Here is a 20,508-nt window from a genome sequence, read left to right as displayed (position 1 = left end):
TTTATGTTCTAATAATGTAATTTCAACTACAGAAGTAAATAAATTTGGTTTATACTAAGAATGGAAGCACAGAGGGACTTCTCTAGATAAAATTTCTAAGAGATTTAAATTTCCTAAACTGATCTTGTTTTCTGAAAAACAACCCAGAATGGAGAAGAGAACAATGACACTTAGGCTGTACATTTATTAAAGTAAAGGCTTTTTTAAAATTGTAAACCTGGCAATCAAGGCCCTGATTTGTCCTCCTGGGAACGCAAGTACAGTCAGCTCCCAGTCCCAGATTCCTAACTGCTACTCCAGACACTGCCCAGGTTCTGCCAAGTTTGCCTGTGCAGGGTTCTGTTCCTGAGGCTGCATTCCTGGGTTCTGACAACAGCCACCACACAGCTCCAAACATGGCAGTGCTCACGGTCAGACATGTGCAGGGAGGCATGTGAAGAGGCAGGAATAGCTGAAATTTTAATTAAGGAAAACGTAAGTGGCATGTCTATTTGAGAAAGTGATGGTTGTGCAGTGCAAGTGCATCAGTGCCAATCTGCAGAGCTGCAGCCTTTGCTGCAGGAGAGCAGGAGCCCAGCTCTGCTCCCATGCCTCATAATTCTTTTTACTAGTTATTGCAGTTACTGTTTGGAATCCACTTCACTGTGGAAGCAGCAAAGCCCCATGGACATTTTACATTAAAGAAACATTGACGTGCCTCTGTTAAAGAGCCCAAAAGGCATTTTGTGGATTTTTGGATTTGCCTAGGTCCTGTATATTTGTATTTCTTGATACTACTGCAGAGTATAGGAGATACTAACAGCTGTGCGCTGGCACCAGCACTGGCCCCGGCAGTCTGTGCCAAGGTCATGGCCAGTAGCCCCAGAGTGCCCGGCAGCACCTCACTGACCCTGCACTGAAGTGCACTCTCACCGCCACGCAACATTAATTCTGACTTATCCATGAAAATGAACAAATTTCCAATGGCAGAATGGACAGAAATTGATGATCTTGGCAGGCTCCAAGCAGGTGAAAGTTGACCCCGTTACAGTCTCACGAGCACGAAGGAATGCCTCAGCCGTTCTTGTGACGTGTAACGGGGCCATAAAGCAGCTCTGACCCCCTGGCAGTGCCAGAAAATCCTACACTAACATGTCCTCAACCACTCTAGGCTGAGCTTGTCATAAGTCTCTGATCTCGGCATGTTACTCATTCCAACACAGACTCTAGGGCTAACCATAGTAGAGAGAAAAACAGAGAGGACACAAAACCCCAGAACCATTTTAAGCATTCACTACTAAAATACTGTATAAATTTAAAATGCTGTCAGCATTTACAGTAAAATCAAAAGCATCCCTAGTTTTAGGCTTTGTTTTACATTTCATGCTGAGTTCAACAATAAATATTCAATCACAAGAACTTAGTTTGGAAGTTCAGCAATTTTTCAGACTGCCCAAAGAGAGTTTAAAATGGGGCCCTTCCCAGCAGCCAGAGTGTGCAGAGGGGCTGTGGGGAATGTGGACAGGCAGCGTCACCACAGAGCCTGCCTGTGGCAAGGGGGCTATGGGAGGGTGAATCCCAGAATGAGCTAAGGTCGAGGTTTGCTGTTCTCACCCGCCGAGGGCCCAGCCCAGCTCCTGCAGCTCTGGCAGAACCTCCCTGCCAGCCATGCACAGGGCAAGACTCACTCAGAGGCTTCATGTGGCAACATCCATCAGGACTGGAGCCTGTCTGGTCAGGGATGGATGCTCTGCTGCCCAGGCACCCCCCAAAGCCCCTGTGCAGAGGCTGCAATCCCCCCCATGCACTGTGGATGGGAGAAATGTCTGAGCTCAGCAGGGCTCAAAGAACTTCAGCACCAGTTTTGCTTGTTAATTAGTGCTAATTAGTGTTCCCCATCCCCAGGAAGCAGCAGCGCTTCACTTCCAGGTGAGCCAGCAAGAGGATGCACCACTGTGGGTGGGACATGGGCATGGGGAACGTGGGCCCAAGGGAAGTGGGCACTGCCATGGGTGGGACACAGGCACATGGGATGTGGGCACCACTGCAGGTGAACCATAGGCATGTGCCCACTGCTTCCTCAGTAATTGTACAGACCTTCAGGACCAGAAGTTCTCATCCAGAATGCCAAAGAGCAAATTTCCACACTTTCCTGCAGTAGTTAAATATTTTCTTTATTTATCAGAGCAATATCCTTCAGAAATCAAAAGCTCAGGTCCTTCCTCCCCCACTGCAGAGTTCATGTGATACCAGCAACACCCAGAGCCAGTGACTCCTCTGCAGCACTCACCCCACACCATGGCCATGCTCCCAGCGCTGGTGAAGCAGGCTCCAAGGGCTGCAGAGTGAGTCTTTGAGAAGTGTTGTCAGTCAGAAGTGAGTGTACCTGTCTTACATGTTTGCTGACCCCCTGAAATGAGAGATTAAATGAAACTCATTAAACTATTCAAAACAAGGACTAAAAAACATTACTCCAATGAAGAATACCTTCATTTAAAAGAAATTATACTGGTATTATCAGTTGAAGAGGCTGCTGTCTCTTCCAGAACGTGCTGTTGCTGACAAGACCTTAACATGTCAGCTGGTATCACCACTAACACCTGAGACAGCAAACAAGAGCTAATCCTTACACCCTTCTTGTGCTAATGACTGCAGGAGATAACTGCTGTCCCTGGCAAGTGTCCCATTTAATTCGATTAACTCCAGCCAAGCCCTGCTGATTGCACTAGCAGTGTCAGAGAAAGCCAGAAGCCAGATCTGGAGTCAGATGGCAAAACCAAGGCAGTCTCCACCATCCCTCTGTGGCCCAGTCCCCAGCAGCCAATCCCACGGGTAATAACCAACCTGGCATCCACAGCAGCTTCTACAAAAGGGTGTGGAAAAGCATAATTTTATCCTGAAAATGCTCATCTTTTTTTTTTTTTCTGAGAAAATGCAGGCAACTTATTTCATTGTATATTTTGCTTATTTATTCTGAAATGCTGGGTTATTTGTTGGTTTAAGCAGCAGTTTCGTAGTGTTCCCACCCCCTTCCACAGGTCCAAGCCAGTAGGAAGATCATGTTTCTCCTAACACAAGGCAGATGTCTGCCAGCTGATCCAGGGGCACACCAAGCTGCTGGCCTCTTCAGGGGACCCTGACACTTGCAGGGATTGAGGCGTCTGAGGTATGAACTGAAACATTCTGATAAACATGAAAAATAAACTAACTATGAAAAATTAAGCTGCAGGAGCGATTGGTATATCCCCTCAGTTGATACAATTTCCAGGTCTGTTTGATAGTAAAAAAATACTTTCCAAATATTTTCTTTTCCTTTTGAACATTCTTCAGCTGTGAGCTTCAACAGGCAGTGATGTATCTGCCAACTCACATTATTCAGTTAAGAAGTTTTGAAATAGAAAGAGATATGCAGAGAAGTTTCCTTGGTGGCACTTTTGAAGTGTAAGTCTGGGATAGCAGGTAAAACCCTGAGATGCCTGTACACTGCCAATATAAATAGAAAGTGTATTTAAAGACGGGAGATTATCCATTCCTTCACAGGGCTGTCATACCTACTCTGTTGTCAGGTCTTAGTAACAGTTTATTTGAAGGTCAGTCCAGCACAAATAATGCCCAGAAAAGCTCTTCTGCTGGAAAACAAATCCTTCAAACCTTCCAACCGAGCTGTAAGGACCTATATGTGACCATCAGCTTGGACATGTCTCAGAAGCAGCACGAGCCAGTGGAGATTTCTGAAGCTTCTCTGAGTTTCTTTGTGTAAAACTCGTTATGGCATTCCAGTCATCCTCCAGCCTTTGTGTATCCTCCAGGACGGCTGAGAGCACAACAGGGAAGCCCAAAGAGTTAACATGTCACTGTATTGCACCTGCAAATCTGCTGGAGAACAACAATTCTCTGCAAATCAAGCTCAGCTGCTCTATGTCAGCAACTGGCTTCCAAGTCAGAAAGCTTGTGCTGTGGGTCCACTCATTAACATTAAATACACGTTTAAATAAACTTCTACATCCCATGGACATTTTTCCCATGCCGTGGCTCCGTTGGATAAAAGTGCTGAGCTCCTGGTACAGATGTTGGCACTCATTTCCCATTTGTTCCCATATGTGTTTGGTATTCTCCAGAAAAGAACCAACCTCCCCACTGTGCTCCAAACCCAGCTGTGCCCAGGTGTTTCCAGGCAGCCCAGGCTACTTTGTCAGGCACCACTTTTACACCAGTACAAGGTCCATGAGGAATAACATGGGGAGAGCAGAGCTGTGCAGAAATACCTGCAAGCAGAAGAATGCCGCAAAGTGCAGTCACAGTTGGAATTCCCACTCCTGCCAGTGCCGAGGAATCCTGGGCAGGCTGAGCTCAGTGCTGCTGCAGCCCAGAGAAGGGGTGCATGGAGCAAAGCACACATATCCAGGAGAGCACACAGCTGCACTCAGAGCATGCCAGCACAAGTGTCACAGAGCTGACCATCCTCCCTAGTGTCTCCCAGAAAGCCACAGGTGGCCACTGTCTAAAGAACACTCCAGTGCTTCCTTGCTGCTTACAGGTACAGGGTGCATGTCTATGGCATCCTGCAATTAGCAGCCTCCCCCCTTCAGACCCCCAACAGGATGGTGTTCAGCCTTTTCTTTTGCCAGGCGGGGGTGTGTCAGCCAAGGGGAAATTGTGCCTCACGAGGGCTGGCGCCCATGTGAGCCATGTGTCTGGCAGCAGTGGGACAGCAATTTTAAAAAAAGGTATAAAAACTCCAGGGTGTTTCAAAGCATTTTCAAATGCTGCCCCAATTTCCCTGTTGGGTGTCAGGTTCTAGGAAGCAGACACCCACACAAAGCAGCTGTGAAGCCACACTGCTTCACCTGTGGTACAGAAAGAGCTGACAATGGCATTAGCATGAAACTAAAATTAGAGGCTAATTGGGTTCTGCAGTCACTGAAATTGATGGCAGCTCAGTAATTAACATCCCTGAATTTTCTTGACTAAAATAAACCTAAAATCTGCTCCCATTCATGCTTTTCCCTGCTCCATGAGCTTTGCGCACAGGGGAGTTCTGGCACCTCTGCCAGGGCTTGTGGGATTCCCAGCAGTTACTGGGGCAGGCATAGGTCTGGGAAGAGACTGTGTATCTGCAAATCAGCATCATTTCACAAAAATGGGATGTGATATTCAATGCCAGCGCATGGAAACCATCACCAGTGCATGAACACACACAAGACACCATCCAACAGAAACCACGAGAGGCAATGGCGCGGCATCACCTGGGCCTTCGTGCAGGTATGTCTGGCAGCAATGCCAGACCGGTGCTGCTGCTGCTCCAAGCAAAAGAGGGAGATACCAACACAAAAAAGTGAGAGACTAAAAGCATCTGCTCAGGATGTCAGAGTGCAACACTGGCCCAGCCTCTATCAGTACTTCCTGTAAGTGAATTGGAACATCTTCTGTTAAGGTGGGCAATAACACCTACCAAAAGGTACATGAACCTTTCACTGGACCTCCCTGGGGTGCATCACATATTTGGGGCACAGAAAAACATACCCTATTTAACTGTAGATGTTATTTTCAAGTTGAATGGGTAGTTGTCCAAGATCCATAATGAGAGACCAAATGCACTGCCATTACAACTGCAGGCAGCAGTTGCTCTGCCTTAGACAATGTGCTGAAGACTTGCTGTGCAGGATTTGGCCACGTGCAGCCTCTTTCAGGCTTTCTGTGCATGTGTGCTGTGTGTGCCCATTTGGCTGTGCTATGCTCACCTGCTCTGTGCTCATCTGCAATTTGTGCAAGAGTTCTATGGTCTCGTTTTTAGTTCATTGTTCTGTACAACATTTGGAGTTTCTCATCCTTAAAGCATCTGATGGTGGTACATTCGGAAAAGCCACGGCATGCTTCTGCCTCCACTCACAACTGAAGGCTCTGACTGCTGACAGAGCTGTGCTTCCAAAGCCAGCCCATCTTCTGTCCCTTCCTTCAAGCACCTGGCTTGATTTTGCTGTGGCTGGCAATTTTATCTGCACTCTTTGGTCCAGATGTTGCCTGTGGCTCTTCATGAGAATCTCCCAGTTCTGCTGTGACCCATGAGGCAAGGAAGGGGCATGGCACAAGGCCTGTTCCTCACCTCAGCTGTGATGAAGACCAGGTCAGGGCTGAGCCCCTCTGCTGCTCCTGCTCACAGAGGGTAACTCACTGCCATCACCACACAGCTCACTGCAGTCACTTGCTCCACGCTCCTCCTCCCTTCTCCTACACTTGCTGCAGGCACGAAATGTTCCCAGGCTCCCGCAGCCATGCCTGGGGCATGCCAAGTCCATATGCTGCTGTCCCTTTCACACACATTTCCAAAGGGCAAAAAAATTCACTCCTTGGAGATCCACTTCTCTGTGCACAGTTCATCAAGCAGAAAGAACAAACCTGGACAAGATGGCCACAAAAACATGTCACTGTTTAGAAAGGCTTCACTTGACACCCAAAGATATATCAAGTATATTATTTTGGGGTAAAGTAGTATAACCAGTCCTATTTCCAGTGCAACATGCCTAACTTTTTCTTAAGTAAATTGCTTTTGTACTCATTTGGTTTAAAACTCCTGATGTGCCAGGAAGAAAGATGTCTGCTTGTGTATTATATATATTATACTACAGACATCCATTCCTTCCACCATTTACATCAGTATTTCAGGCTACAATCAGAGCACTCTTGGCTTAGTTCTAAAACTCACCCCCAAAGATTATGAGCAAACAAGTTTCTGCATTACCAGTCCATAGCTCATGGCTGTCCCTGGCTGTCCCAAGCAGGTAACCCTGTTGGAGATGTCTGCTCCATGCTGGCTTTGAGGGGAGCAGGACATTCCGCTCCCACTTCCGTTTTAAGTGCCAGATCTTTTCTTGACTGATGCTCCCAGCTGATGGTGAGTTCATATTTCAAGGTAACATCACATTCATCAGTGTCACAATTGCTGCCTTAAGAATCAACAAAACGCTTCCCTCCATTACGTCTCACCTGAAGAATCCCCACATGCAAGAAATATGTCTGACAGCTCTCTGGGATGCCAAGGCATAAGCAGCATAAGGCCCATGTGCTGGGTGAAAGCTCAGACCCAGGGCTGGAAATGTCCTCCTGAGCAGCAGCAATTGCAGCTCATGTCACAACATTCCTAATAACAACAGCTGAAGATCCCTGTTTCAAAGTGACTGAGCATTAAAGCCAAAGCCAAACTCTTGTACTCATCACTGCAGCAGCCTCATGGGGCTCATTCCCCTCCCTGTCCCCTAACCTATGTGAACTTTCTTCCCAAGTAGATATTTTTCTACCAACACCATGCACATCTTTTCAAAGGCAAAGTGGAAATCCCTGCAAGCATTTCTGGTACCGCTTCCAGTCAGAAATAACAGTAATCTGATCCATGAGTGAATTGCATTTCTGTTGCTGAATTCCTTTGTACAAGAATCTTTGCTTTGAAAGAGTTTGGCAGCAGTGAGGCACAGGCTAATTTTACTTATAAGGTGTGAATCAAAGAAGATTTGCAAGTTTCTGAGTCATAGAAAGGAAGCATCTGTGGCCTTTCACCACTTCTGTCAAGAGAAAATGTCACGGTTCAGCTATTTTAGATGTCACTTCAGACCGCTCGCTGCGCCCTGCAGATCCCCATCTCCCACCATGCTCACACTCTCCCCAGGCAACTGGGACAATTACAGTCTTCTCTGAGGACCTGGGAAACTCCCAGCCTTACTCAAACCTGCTGCTGTTAATGGGATGCATTACCATAGGCTGCAGTGTGAGAGAGCTGAATAAATTATTAATTTGGCAGAATTCAGCAGACACTTTGTGGGGTGACCAAGGAAAGGGTGAGCTACTTCCCACATCACACAGCAGTGAAATCCCTGGGAAGCTGAGGGCCTAAGCTACAAACACTGCTGAAGCAGCAGCAAACTTCCAGGGTCTGCACTGTGCCTACAGCCTGACTCTGCTACCCTGTAAACAAGGGACTACAATCAACCAACCCCTCCTGTGCTGCCATGAGAGCTCCCACCCGAGGCCGGGCTGTCCTGAGCGTGGGGACAGCTCTGCTGCACTGGCTGTGGTAGCTCCAAGGAGAGCATACAGGTGTTCAGCTCCCCTTCCTCCAGTCCCAGAGATTTCATGGCCTCCGAGATGCTGTTGAGGCCACGTTTAGTCAGCAGCTCCACCACCAGGGTCACTGGCTAAACCCAAACATGGGAGTTCATTCTGCCCAAGAGATGGGGTGGGACAGCCTGTGCCCACAGTACCTGGCAGCATGGCCTCTCCGTGTGGCTCCCAGGGTGATGTGTGCAAGTGTTCCTCTCACTTTTTATCTCTTTATCCGCTGCTCATGACAGACCTGATCTCCTCCAGGCCTACAGGGATGTGCCAAGGACTGGCACATTACATCATGTCATTCCAGTGTCACCACCTGCTGCTCTCCAACTCCAACGTATCATTTTGGTGCCCTGTCCCCGACTGGGGGTGACAACACCATCTTCTGCCTTAAAACAGGTCCTCAGGGTTTACAGACAGCAGGCATGGTATAAAAACTGCACACCAGTATCAGCAGGAGTGGAGGGTCTTTCACCTTCCAGCCATCTGTGAGATCTGCCCATTGAATATATGGGTGAATTCTCCCATAAAGTCAGTATTGGGCATGCTTATCTGGCTTAATTATTTCCATTCGCTGCCACATTGAGCCTGATCCAGCACAGCTCCATGGCTCTACAGCCATTGTCAAACCAAATTCTTCCCTGATAGTCTGTGGAGATGTGTATCTGTTATCTGCAATCTATTCCTTGATTTCTGGCATGTATTTTCAGTGCTTCCTCTTGAAAGCTTTTTCAGATTTCCCTGGGCTTCTCCCTAACCTCTGTGAGCAAAGCCTCACACAGTTTAATTGCTGACAGCTGTGTCAGAAGTATTTTTTTAACGTTCCTCTTGCTGCAGCACATGAGCCACTACACAAAGGGCTGCCTGGCTGTGTAATGCACCAAAATGTGGAAAACAGACCATGTCTTCTGAAGGGGAGGTTTTGGGGTGTTTAACTGTTTGTGATGTTTTTCAGAGATAGTTGCAGCTCTACACATGAAAATGCTGACAAATAAAAGGCAGCTGGGCAAACAGGTGAAAAGCTTTAAGTACTGGGTTGGATGTAAGTGAATCTCTCCTCTTTTCCAGGAGTTTGCATTTTGGTTTCACAGTAATGAAAAATCCAGTTAAAAAGAAAAAAAAACTCACTTCTGATTTTTTTTCCCAAGCAAAAATGGGAAATGCAGGGGACTAGATTGATGTCCCTTTTCTGCCGGCTGAACTCAAATCTGACACATCTGTTCACATAACTTGAGACAAGCTCTCCCAGTCAAATAATGTAAGCTCAAACTCTTCCTGCCATCAGTGCAGAACTATCAGTTAAGCTTTTTTGTGGAACCAGACACTCCTCATGTTCCCTGCAAGCACTGAATAACGATGGGTTCTCAGTACCAGCAAATCACTTGCAAAGAGAAATTAGCACCTTTTCCTAGTATTCTAAATCCTAAATTCTGCCCTTTTTTTTTTTTTTTTTTCCTAGAACGACTGTGCACACAATATCCTTCAGGAGTTATTCAAACTGGGCAGTACTAGCTATATAAAAGAGTATCTCACCCAGCACAGCGGGGTTAACTCAGGTGATTGCAAATATCAAGGACAGGGGAAAATATTCAGTTTTTAATATAGAATCACAGACTGGTCTGTGTTGGAAGACACCTTTAAAAACCATCTTGTCCCCCAACCCCACCAATCAGCAGGGTCACCTTCCCCTATCCCAGGCTGCCCCAAGCCCTGTCCAACCTAGCCTTGGACATTTCCAGGGATGGGTGGCCACAGCTGCCCTGGACAGCCTGGTCCACTATTCAGCTACAATCTGCAAGGCAAAGAGTAGGATTTTAGCTGAAAGTATTGAGAAACAAATTTGCTTGCAGAACTTGCATACAGGCTTGGGTTCAGAGCTCACACCCCTCACTGCATCCCCAAGCTTGGCAGAAGAGGACTGACCTATGGCTCATGCAGAGCTCCATTCTCATAAATTCTCATTCTCCATTGTCTCATAAATGCCTGGCTATAGGTAAGTATAGAAGAAACGTGTCTCTGGCTGTACCAGAACAGGAGGTTCAGAGGCAGAGCACTGGCAGATCAAGCAAGAAGCCACAGAACTGTGCACTATCCTGACCCTGTTCTTGCTCCTGCAGCCCCCCAAGAACCTTGCATTCAACATGCTTTGGAGCATGAACCCCATCCTGTCAGATGAACAGACTGGAAATCAGGGTTCGTCTCAGATTCTGCTTCCGAAGAAGCACAATCAAGTGCACAAGTCACTTTGTTTCCATGCTGTTTTCTCCAGCCTCACATGACATGATGATCAAGTGGGGACTGTCCCCAGCTACAGACCTGCACAATGTCCCAGTCAGGGAACTGGATTGGAAGTGAAGCCACAGGGGAAAAGAAAAAAAGAAGAAAGAGAAAGAAGAAAAAAAGAAAAGCGCATGTAGTTCACGGTACGCAGTGGCTTTCCCGTGCGGAGGAATAAGGAATGCCATCCTGGCTGATTTGCTTTCTCCCCACACAGCGGTAGATGGAGCCCTGCCTCCCTGCCAGGATACAGCAGCGCCAGAGATCCCAGCTGCAGTCACCCTGCCAGGACCTGCCCGTGCTGCTGCAGGGGACAAAGCCGGGGGCTCACTGGAGGGAGCTCGGGCTCGCTGCTCCTGACTGACTCAGGAAATTCTCTGAAACTTGTGACTAACCACAATGCTGCCTTTTCTTCCATTTAGGCATTGGGTAATGTTTCTTTCTTTTGTTAACTGTCATCAGGATTACATGGAATTCACCGGTTTTATTTCTTTTGCAAAATAAGGAATGGCAAGGTTTGCTTGCCATACTTAGAAAGAACATATGTAATATTTGTATCATGGCTGTGAGCACTGGAGACTTCTTATCCAGAGGATTTTACAGGAACCAAAGGTCACGGGATCCATGGCTAATTCCTCAACCACTGCTTGCAGCCCTGATGCCTGCAGCTTGTGTGTGACAGCAGGACAGAGAAGGGATGAGGGAATACTGGCGGCCATTTGCATCTTTGCAAGATGGGAAAATTATAAATGTGTATGTTGATTTTCTCTCCCCGCCTCCACCTCCAAGTGCTCCTGCAAGTGACACCAGTACAGCCAGCACAGATGCAGGCAGCCTCTGGAGTCATGCACCACTTGGTCAGAACTTCCACTGCAGTTCCATCAAGACATGTCAGCCAGATCTTCTACAGCAACAGCTCACAAATTGAATATTTCAGAGCAGTGAGAGCAAAATCCACAGAATCACAGAATATGCTGAGCTGGGATGGACCCACAAGGACCATGGAGTCCAACTCCTGGTCTTGCAGAGTCACACAGTGTTCCTGAAGGTATTGTCCAAATGCTCCTAGAACTCTGTCAGGCTTGATGCTGTGACCACTTCTCTGGGAAGCCTGTTCCAATGTCCAACCACACATTTCTTTTAATATCCAACCTAAACCTCCTCTGACAACTTTAGGCCATTCCTTCAGGTCCTGCCACTGGTCACCACAGAGAAGAGATCACCTTCTGCCCCTCCTCTCCTCATGAGAAAGCTGTAGACTATGGTGAAGTCTCCTTCAGTCTCCTCTTCTCCACGCTTAACCCCCAGACACTCCTCATCTGGCTTCCCCACAAAGCCCTTCAGGTCTTCGTTGCCCTCCTTTTGACACTCTCTAACAGCTTAATGCCTTTCTTATATTGTGGTGGCCAAAACTGTCCCCAGGGCTCGAGGTGAGGCTGCCCAGTGCAGAGCAGAGCAGGACAATCCCTTCCCTTGCCCAGCTGGCAACGCTGTGCCTGATGCCTCCAGGACAGGGATGTCCCTCCTGGCTGCCAGGGCACTGCTGACTCATGTTCAACCTTCTGTTAACAAGGACCCCAGGACCCTTTCCAGGCACTGCTTTCCAGCATCTCCTTCCCCAGGCAGTCTGTAGATCCAGGCTTGCCCCATCCCAGGTGCAGAATCCAGCACTGTTGAACTTCACAGGTTTGGTGATTGTCCAGTCCTGTTTTGTTGAGGTCTCTCTGCAGGCCTCCCTGCCTTCGAGGGAGTCAACAACTCCTTTCAGTTTTGTAGAATCTGCAAAATTGCTTAGTATCCCTGCAGTCCTGCATCCAAGTAATTTATGAAGATGTTAAAGAGCACAGGGCCAAGGGTGGAGCCCTGCACTCCACTAAGGGACCGGTGCTGGTCTCATGCCACCCTCTGCATCTGACCCCCGAGCAGTTGCTCACCCATCCCATGACGTGTTTATCCAGCTGTGAGATGGACAGTTTGTCCAGAAGGATATTATGAGAGACAGTATTGAAAGCTTTACTGAAATCTCAAAAGATTACATCAAGTGGCTCCCCTTGATCAGCTAGGTGGGTTACTTTGTCATAAAAGGAAATCAGGTTTGATAAGCACGACTTTCCTCTCATAAAGCTGTGCTGGCTTAGACTGCTCTCTCTTTTTCCTGAATTTTTTGGAGGTTGGTTTTTTTTTGTTTGGTTTGTTTGGTTGGTTGGTTTAAAAGTGCACCATGCACATCCTACTTCATTCTGCTGCACATCCAAGTGCAGGCTTGACTGTATATAAGAGCAATCCATGCTGCCAGGGAAGGCTATCCTCAAAGCCAGTGTACAACCTGTTGTTCTCTGGAAACATGTACTGCTAGATGAGCAATATATAAAACAATATTTTGTCTTGTTTTAGATTCTTTGAAGAAGACCATGTTATGCACGTAGGAAAACTGAGAATATTGCAGTTACACAAGATGCTGGAGATTATATTTGCCAGCAAGGTAACTCAATATACATCTATTCTGGCACTCAATAATTAAAGAGAGGCCCCCAGCAGTGAATTGCAGGATGATCTGCTCACAGCAGCAGCTCTCCACGCTAGAGAGGGGCCAGAACCTTCAGTCAGGCACTCACAACCACACGCCTCATCTGCACAGTCCAGCTTCAAAATGTGAGTGGGCAGTGCTTTTAGCAGTACTGATTTTTCATTTCTCCAAATAGAAATTAACAGAAGAAGGGAGATTAGACACCCATCCCTGAAGACAAGGGGTTTCTACTGATTAGCCTAGAAGTGACTGAGTTTCTGAATTCAAGACCTTATGCTGCCTCTGATCCTGCCCCTGATCCTGACTAGGTCTAATGGTCTGTTCATACAGGATCCATGCCCCACCTCTGAGTAAAAATCTAGGTAAGGACTTTGGCATTTGATCTTTACAAAGCAGAAGCTAACAACTGACAAATTAAATACTTCAGAGTAGTGAAAATTAAACAGTCCTGCAGTCATGAGTGTTGGCATATGGAAAGCTGCCACTAAGCTAATAATGGAATTGTCTGCCACAGCACAGAGGGAGGTCCTGGCATCCCAGAGCAGCCACACATCTGGAGACTGGGAACACAGCCATTAGCAACCTATGTTTAAGTAGCACATTCTTGCTACCTTCTTGCCAGCTGCTCATCTTCTCTCACCACAGGCTGAGGGCAGAGGCCCACAGGCAGTAATGTGGCCCTGGGGACAAACTGGAGCAGCCACATGCACAAACGAGGGTCCCTCACTAGAACCCTGCCTGTCTACATACACCTGCTTTACTCACTTCACCAAAAAATGGGCAACTGGCTCATTTGTCACACACCTGCATTTGCACATTCAGGACACCAGCCACTTTCACTGGTTCCTTCAGGTACCTGTGAGGAGTGTAAAGCGCTAGGGGATGAGTGTTCCTGGCTCACTCCAGCCTGGCCCCTGCACAATTTTCATGTGTGCAGCAGAGCCACACTGCTCAGGAATGGGGGGAGAATCAGAGTCAGGAAGTGGAAGATGAACCAAACATGCAGATCTCACTCACAACCAGACAGAGACGATTTCCAGACAGGTGGGTATGGAACTTGCACAAGGTATTCACCTATCAATGAATGACAGAGAAAACAAAATCGGGACAGTGGATGCAGCCAGACAGCAAACAGGCTACTCAGCAGCAGCTGCCTGCAGAAGAGAGCCCCGGCAGGGATGGGAAGACCAAAGCATGGAATGTGCTACAGGAGGCAGCAGCAACATAGATGTATGGTATGGCTGTGGGAGGAGAAGCAGACTCTCATGAAACATCCACCACCACGCACACAGCACTCCTGGAGATGCCAGATGAGGCTGATCCACAGCACTCCCCTCAAACAGTGCCCTCTCTTCTGTAGCAGAGAGCTGACAAGAGATAAGGAGCACTAAAGAGCAGAAGGGAGATAAAGCACTAAAGAGAAGAGGGATGTAAAATGCTGGAGAGGAGATATGCATGAGTGTCCAAACACACACAGGAACAAGCCTGAGTATAAAGAATGGGCAGCTTTAGCACTGAATCACTGCTTCTCTTCCTGAAGTACCTGCCTCGTACTTGAAAGGTACCAAGCTGTAGAAAGCTGTATCACTGCTCAGCAAGCTGGATAGCACAGGTGAAACAAAGTGGAAACAGACCAACCATGGCTGTTAAGGATCCACCACTCTATAAAAGAGCAGTTCATGCTGGCTAAGGGTGGCTGTGAGAAGATCCTGCTCCCAAGGAAGCAAAAAGAAAGGAAATTCCAAGAAGTTTCTCGGCAATCCAGTTCTGTACCCACAGACATCCACTGCAAGGGGTATTTGTTGGCTCAGGAGATGTACCATGGGTGTTGACAATGACTACAGCATGGTTAATTAGGCCATATTCCCTCTTTGACAATAAAAGAGACCCAAGTGTCTCAGGTTCACCAAAGAAGATTTCTGTCCCAGCTGCCCCATTCAGAACACCTGTGAAAAAAAAAGATCTTAGGATCAATCAATATCTTGTTCTCCAAGTGTGTGCCTAAAACACCTGGTGCATCCACACAAGCTGCTGTTCAGTCAACCCTGATATTAACTGCTCATAGGAATGACAAATGCACACAGGACTCTCCACTGTAGGTGTATGTTCCAGAAAAATCTAGTCCTCTTTGCCTACAATTGTAGCAAGAAAATAAAAACTCAAAAAGAATCTGCAGGTTCTTCTATTTAAGTGCTTTCTGGTCAGAGGGATGGTCTTACACCTACTGGTTTTCCCAGCAAATATAGCTGCTGTCTTCCATGTGTACAAGGCCTCCAGCAGTAGAATTTAGCTGACAATTTCATCCCTTCAGAGACTTCACTTACTGGTACTGCATCACCTGCCTGTAGAATAAGGCTTTTACATCATGTCTGATTGGGAACATGAGCTTCCAAAAGCCCAGAGCTGCATCAGGTGAGCTTGTTATTGGCCTTTTGATTACAGTCCTTTGAGCTTGCCAGAGCAGGAGTTTGACTCCTGCAGCACTGACTACAGGGACACACCTGGGATGGATATCTTCAGGACTTGACAGGTTCTTCCACCCCTCAGGAGGAAAGGATGGCTTTTTCCATGCTCCAGCTATGGGTTACTGTGGCCAGGCATAACAGGGAACACCTCTGGAGGCCTGCTCTTTCCTCAGCACAGGCTGACCGTGGCCAAAATAAAGGATAGCATCCTGGCCTTCTCTACCTGTGGCTCGTGCATCTCCTCTCTCTTTGGTCCCTTCTCTCTCCTCTTCTGCTGCCACCTTGGTCTCTCCTGCCCCTGCTGTAGCTCAAGCAGTTCCCAACACAGCAAATTGTGAAGGGCAGGAGACAGGAGGAGAGAGCGCATGGGACGCTCTTGCCCCTTCATCCATTTCTGGGAAGGTGACACTGGACCCTGCACAACGATGGTGTGAATCCCACACAGGGCAGCAGCTCGTGTATTGAAGTATCAGCAACACTGACAGTACTCACAAGTCTCAGAAAAGAAAGCTGGTGTGGAACTGGCTTGTTCATCTTTTCCATGACAGGAGACACTTCAGCCTCTGCTATCAGCACAAGCATTGTCTGCTCCCACCACGCTTTGCAATGTGCCATACTCCATCTTGGGACCACGCAAATAAAGAATGCCACAGTGTTACTTTTGCTTTCTATAGGCTCAAAATCAACAAAACTCAATCCTCTGTTGTGCTTTGCAGGCTCCAAAGCAATCAGCTGCTCAGTTTATCATGTCACAGCCCATGGATGTATCAGCCTTCTAAGTAAAGCAAGCTGATCATCCAGAGCCAGCTGCTGCAAATACCACAGGACAAGTGGCCTGTCCAGGGCCAGGAGCCCTTGGGCCATTGCTGGCCACCAGCTGGCAGCCAGCCCGCCTCAGCCAGACAAAAATCCTCCATTTTCAATCCAAATACATAACAACTGAGTAAAGAGGCAAAGAATAAGAAGGGCAACCAGCTCTCACAAGAACATACAACAGCACTGTCTTCAGCTCCCATTTTTCAATTCGTTTTCTGCTTTATGGCCCTTAACACAAGAGGAAAAATGGAGGTGGGCTGCAGAAAGCAATCAGTCTCTCAGCTTCTCATGCATTCACACCAAAGCAGAGTTTGGATCAGGGACACCCTCAGGAAGTGCTGGAAAACACATCCAAAGCTTTGTGAAGAATTGCTTGTACAGAACACAGGTTGTTTTGCAAATCACAAGCAAAAGACACTGAAGTGTAACAAGTTTTTGAAAGGTCAGCAGAAAATTCCTATGGCATTTCAAACACAATAAAACCTTATGACTTCAAAATGTGAATCAGGAATACCATAAAGAAGCCTTACTGGAAATCACAAGCGAGTCCTAGGGACTTTGATCTAAGCTGGAATCTGGCTGCTTCAAATCTTGCTGCAGAAAGGTTGATAACCCTGAAATCAACAGAAATGACACAGCAATAAAGTACATGTAAGAATATTATTGGCCCTAAGTCTGATTTAGTAAAACCAGGATAAGATAGGATGTTAGCCTTGGCTTCAGTGGTTCTGAGCCACCCCTCAGATAGTATCTGTAGTAGAGGACCTGTACTCTAAAATTAGACAATGATTTAGCTAGATTTTTTAAGGATCAAATTCTTTGTATACTTCTCACTGAAAGCTGACTCAAGCAGCCTTCTCTTTAGTGACTGCACAGTTAGATTTTGGGGCATCACGTACTTGCATTGGGCCAAATTGCTACAATTTGCCTCTTTACTTCAAGTGAAGGTTTTCTGGGGAAATAGCAGTTGCAGTACTGAGCCATCCCTGGGGCCCCAAGAGCACAAACTGTAGTTCACTCTAACATACTAGCCATTCCAGATTTCCCTCTAACCTACATTATACACAGGTGGAGGTTTCATCAGCTGAAATTTCACTTTGTGCAGAAGGTGATTGTCTCTCATGCATGCAGCACCAGCCTGCACAATGGCTCAGCCATTTCAAGGCTGGGAGAAAGCTCCAGTCCTGGGGTGTCACAGGTATCAGATATTTATGTGCATCAATGAGGTACACAGTTGCCCCAAATCTGATATTTGTATGTGCAGCTTGGAAATATAAAATCAAAAGTTTTTTATAAAAAACTAAGCCATCAAAACAAGAAAGCAAAAGAATATATGGGCAGAAATCTAATTTCAAATGACAACCAATGCATCTTTGTTTTATGGATATCAGTTATCAACACCTTGAAAAACATTCAGAATAAAGCAGAGATGTCCCATGGTTTTCCTTTTCACCCAAAGACAGCCTAAAGCAGCAGCTTTGGTCATTTGCTTTCCAGAGTTTCTCAGGTTATGATGTAAGGAGACAACAGACATCTACGACTGATCCCTGCCTCTCCGCCTCTCTGTACTTCATCCCTCTCTCCACTAAGTGCTTTTTTTACCTTTTCTCATGACTGGCTGACTACCTGCTATGCCAGTCCTGGTTTTCCTCCCAGATGGCAAACATACATCTCCTGGCTGCACTCACTTGCAGGAAGGAGCAAGCCTGCTGCCCCACTCCCCACAGCACTGAAACAAGTGACATGAGACTAAGCTTCACTATAACCACCAATGTACCTAATCCACTGAAAACTCTGGGGCCAAGCTTGCACAACAGGCTGCTTGCACAAGTCTCAGATGTGGGGTACAACAGAGCACCAGTTTTAGGTGGTGGATGGAGGCCACTCATTCCACTGTTAGAGGCACACGAACACGGAAAAACAGTGTTAGACCCAGCATTAGCAGCTGATCATTGCCATGTCAGGAGAGATTTATCCTGTAGCACCAGATACTAAAGTCTTTACAGAGTATGCCACCTCTGAATCATAAGATCAGGAGACACAGACACACTGTAGAGATGATAAATAAAGTCCAACAAAAAAATACAGTTACAAAGACATCCTTATTTCCATCATGAGACCTACACCCAGGATGGAGGCTCTGTTCTATGTGCCCCACAGCCATCATTACCCTCTTCCTTTGAGGGCTTCTCACCTCAGTAACCCAGCACCCTCTGGAGCAAGAGCCATAAGTTATCTCGTCAGGCCACAGCAAAGGCCAGCAGAGAGCACCAAGCGTAAATCTACAAGCCTGAAGTTATTTGAAGACAAAAGCACACATAGAAAAACCTCCCGTTTAAAACACGGGTTATAAAAGCCAAGCAGTTGTGTGCAGTACTGCAATCAAATGCCATCCTTATTCCATCACAGCTTGAAATAGATTGGGTAACAGGCAAACAACTGTAAAAATCCCGAGCTGCTGCCAATGACCACGCAGCAGGCAGCGGCACCGTGCTGGCTCGCACCACTCCCAGCACTGTGGCGTTTGGCCAAGGGAAGCCTCCATTATGCCTCAGGAGCACACTGACTGTCAGTACACCCAGAGGAACCTTGCTGCTGAACTATACATTGCAAAGGCTCCAGCGGTACAGTCTGAGCGTGCCCAGACCTCCAGAGCACCCTCAGCTAACAGGACGTGGGCAAAAATGCCCTTATTTCATTTACCCAGTCCATAGAACAAGCTAAGCACATGATTCATGGTCTTCCCAGATCTTCTGAACCCCCTCCGTCAAGCCTAGGTAGTTCTCCTATTTTAGCTGCTGCCTGCACAGGCTTTGTTAGTGCTAGAGGCTGAGGCTTTGTAACCAAGCCCCAGGAGTTCAGTACATTCTGTTCGGAGTGCCAAAGGCACTGAATAACCACTTACATTTGCATTTGCCTAAACATAGCCTAAACATATTGCAAACAAATAGCAGGAATAAGTTTAGCACATGAGGCACAATTAAAAGCTAAAACTACCCATCAATAATTTGTTCCTTTTCCAAAAAGACCAGAAAAAGCTAATAAGAATAATTGAAATGGTAGTTTTGTACTACAGCAAAAAAATAAAGAAAAAAAAGCCTGAGATGTTTCCCAAAAATTAAAAAACTATTTTTAACCAGACAGTACATTTTATGAGCTTATCTGTAGATAAGATATGCTGCTAAATACCATTTCTGGGGTTTAGACTTTTTACTACAGGCATGTGCAATCTCTGTCGCTGCCTGAGCCTGGCTGCTTTCCTCTCTAGCTGCTGCAGGATCACAGAGGTAGCCAGCCTCACAGCAGAGCTGCTGCATTATGAATCAAATCATGCTCATCAAGGAAAGGAGGCTGGAGTGCTGAGGGTGGGCTTGAGAGAGCCAAGAGACTCGGGGTGCTATTCTTGGCAGCAGCAGCGATTCACCGCGTGACCTTGTGAGAGTGACTGAATCACTGCACGGCTCCGCCTGCCAGCTCTCCGCGTCAGACCACAGCACTGCCAGTGCCCCGGAGCCTCTCGCCTTCGGGAAGGGAGAAACAGAACGAGACTGTATGAAAAAGAAAGGAAATTATGCTGTCCATGAGTGGATGAGAGGATGCAGTTACATTGCTGACTTCAAAGGCAGCTTGGACTGTGTTTGGAACAAAGACTTTAACCCACGTAATAAAAGATAAATAGCATTAAAAAAAAGAGCAGCATCCCCTTAGCTATTTTATCCCTCTGGGCATTGAACGAGGCAGATATTACTGTAATCGAACGCCTGTGAGGTGTCTGGATGCAGCTACACCTGATGAGATTCATCCTCCCAACATGCCTGCATGAGCGGAGGAGGAGGCTGAGCCCTGTTTGGTCTGGAGCTGGTGTACAGAACACTCCCACAGTTAAAGACAGCCCCTGTCGCAGTATGTGCGATGTGCACAGCGACGTTTTACTGCAGCTCCGCCTGGTAACAGCACAAGACACAGCCCACCCCTGCAAGAGAAATCCGCACTCACCGCTCCCTGCGCTCCCCCCGGGCAGCCCGGGAGCACGGAGGTGCCGACAATCGCCGCACGGCCCTCCGGCCAGCCCAGGGCCCGGCGGCATGTCAGCTGGGCCACCGAGTCACCAGGAGTCTCACTGAAACCATCTCAGCCGTGCCAGACAGCAAGTCGCTCATCGGCTCACCCTGTACCGCCCGCAGGCACCGCTGCCACGGGCACGCAGCACCACTGCGAGGAAGCAGCCGCTGGACGCTGGAAACGACCGGGTCTTGGGGGTCTTGGTCCGTATTCAGCGGGGAGCTGTGGCCAGGGGCTCCTGGCTCTGCTGACAGAGCAGAGGGGGCTGCTGCACGGGCCAGC

General features: G+C 47.4%; 1 protein-coding gene across 1 annotated transcript in view; it reads right to left on the bottom strand.

The window, feature by feature from the left end:
• Positions 1-2,137: 2,137 nt before the first annotated feature.
• The window catches only part of LOC128792955 (uncharacterized), a 36,845-nt gene continuing 18,474 nt past the window's right edge, over positions 2,138-20,508 (bottom strand). The window contains exons 3-5 of the mRNA XM_053951878.1: positions 16,695-16,778; positions 15,841-15,970; positions 2,138-2,389 (exon numbers count right to left, since the gene is read on the bottom strand). Of these exons, the coding sequence (XP_053807853.1) occupies positions 2,219-2,389; positions 15,841-15,970; positions 16,695-16,778 (385 nt within the window). The 3' untranslated portion in view covers positions 2,138-2,218. The remainder of the gene's footprint in view (positions 2,390-15,840; positions 15,971-16,694; positions 16,779-20,508) is intronic.

The sequence above is a fragment of the Vidua chalybeata genome, chromosome 10 (assembly GCF_026979565.1).
Source record: "Vidua chalybeata isolate OUT-0048 chromosome 10, bVidCha1 merged haplotype, whole genome shotgun sequence".
Lineage (NCBI taxonomy): Eukaryota > Metazoa > Chordata > Aves > Passeriformes > Viduidae > Vidua > Vidua chalybeata.
This window is presented reverse-complemented; position numbering and strand designations above follow the sequence as displayed.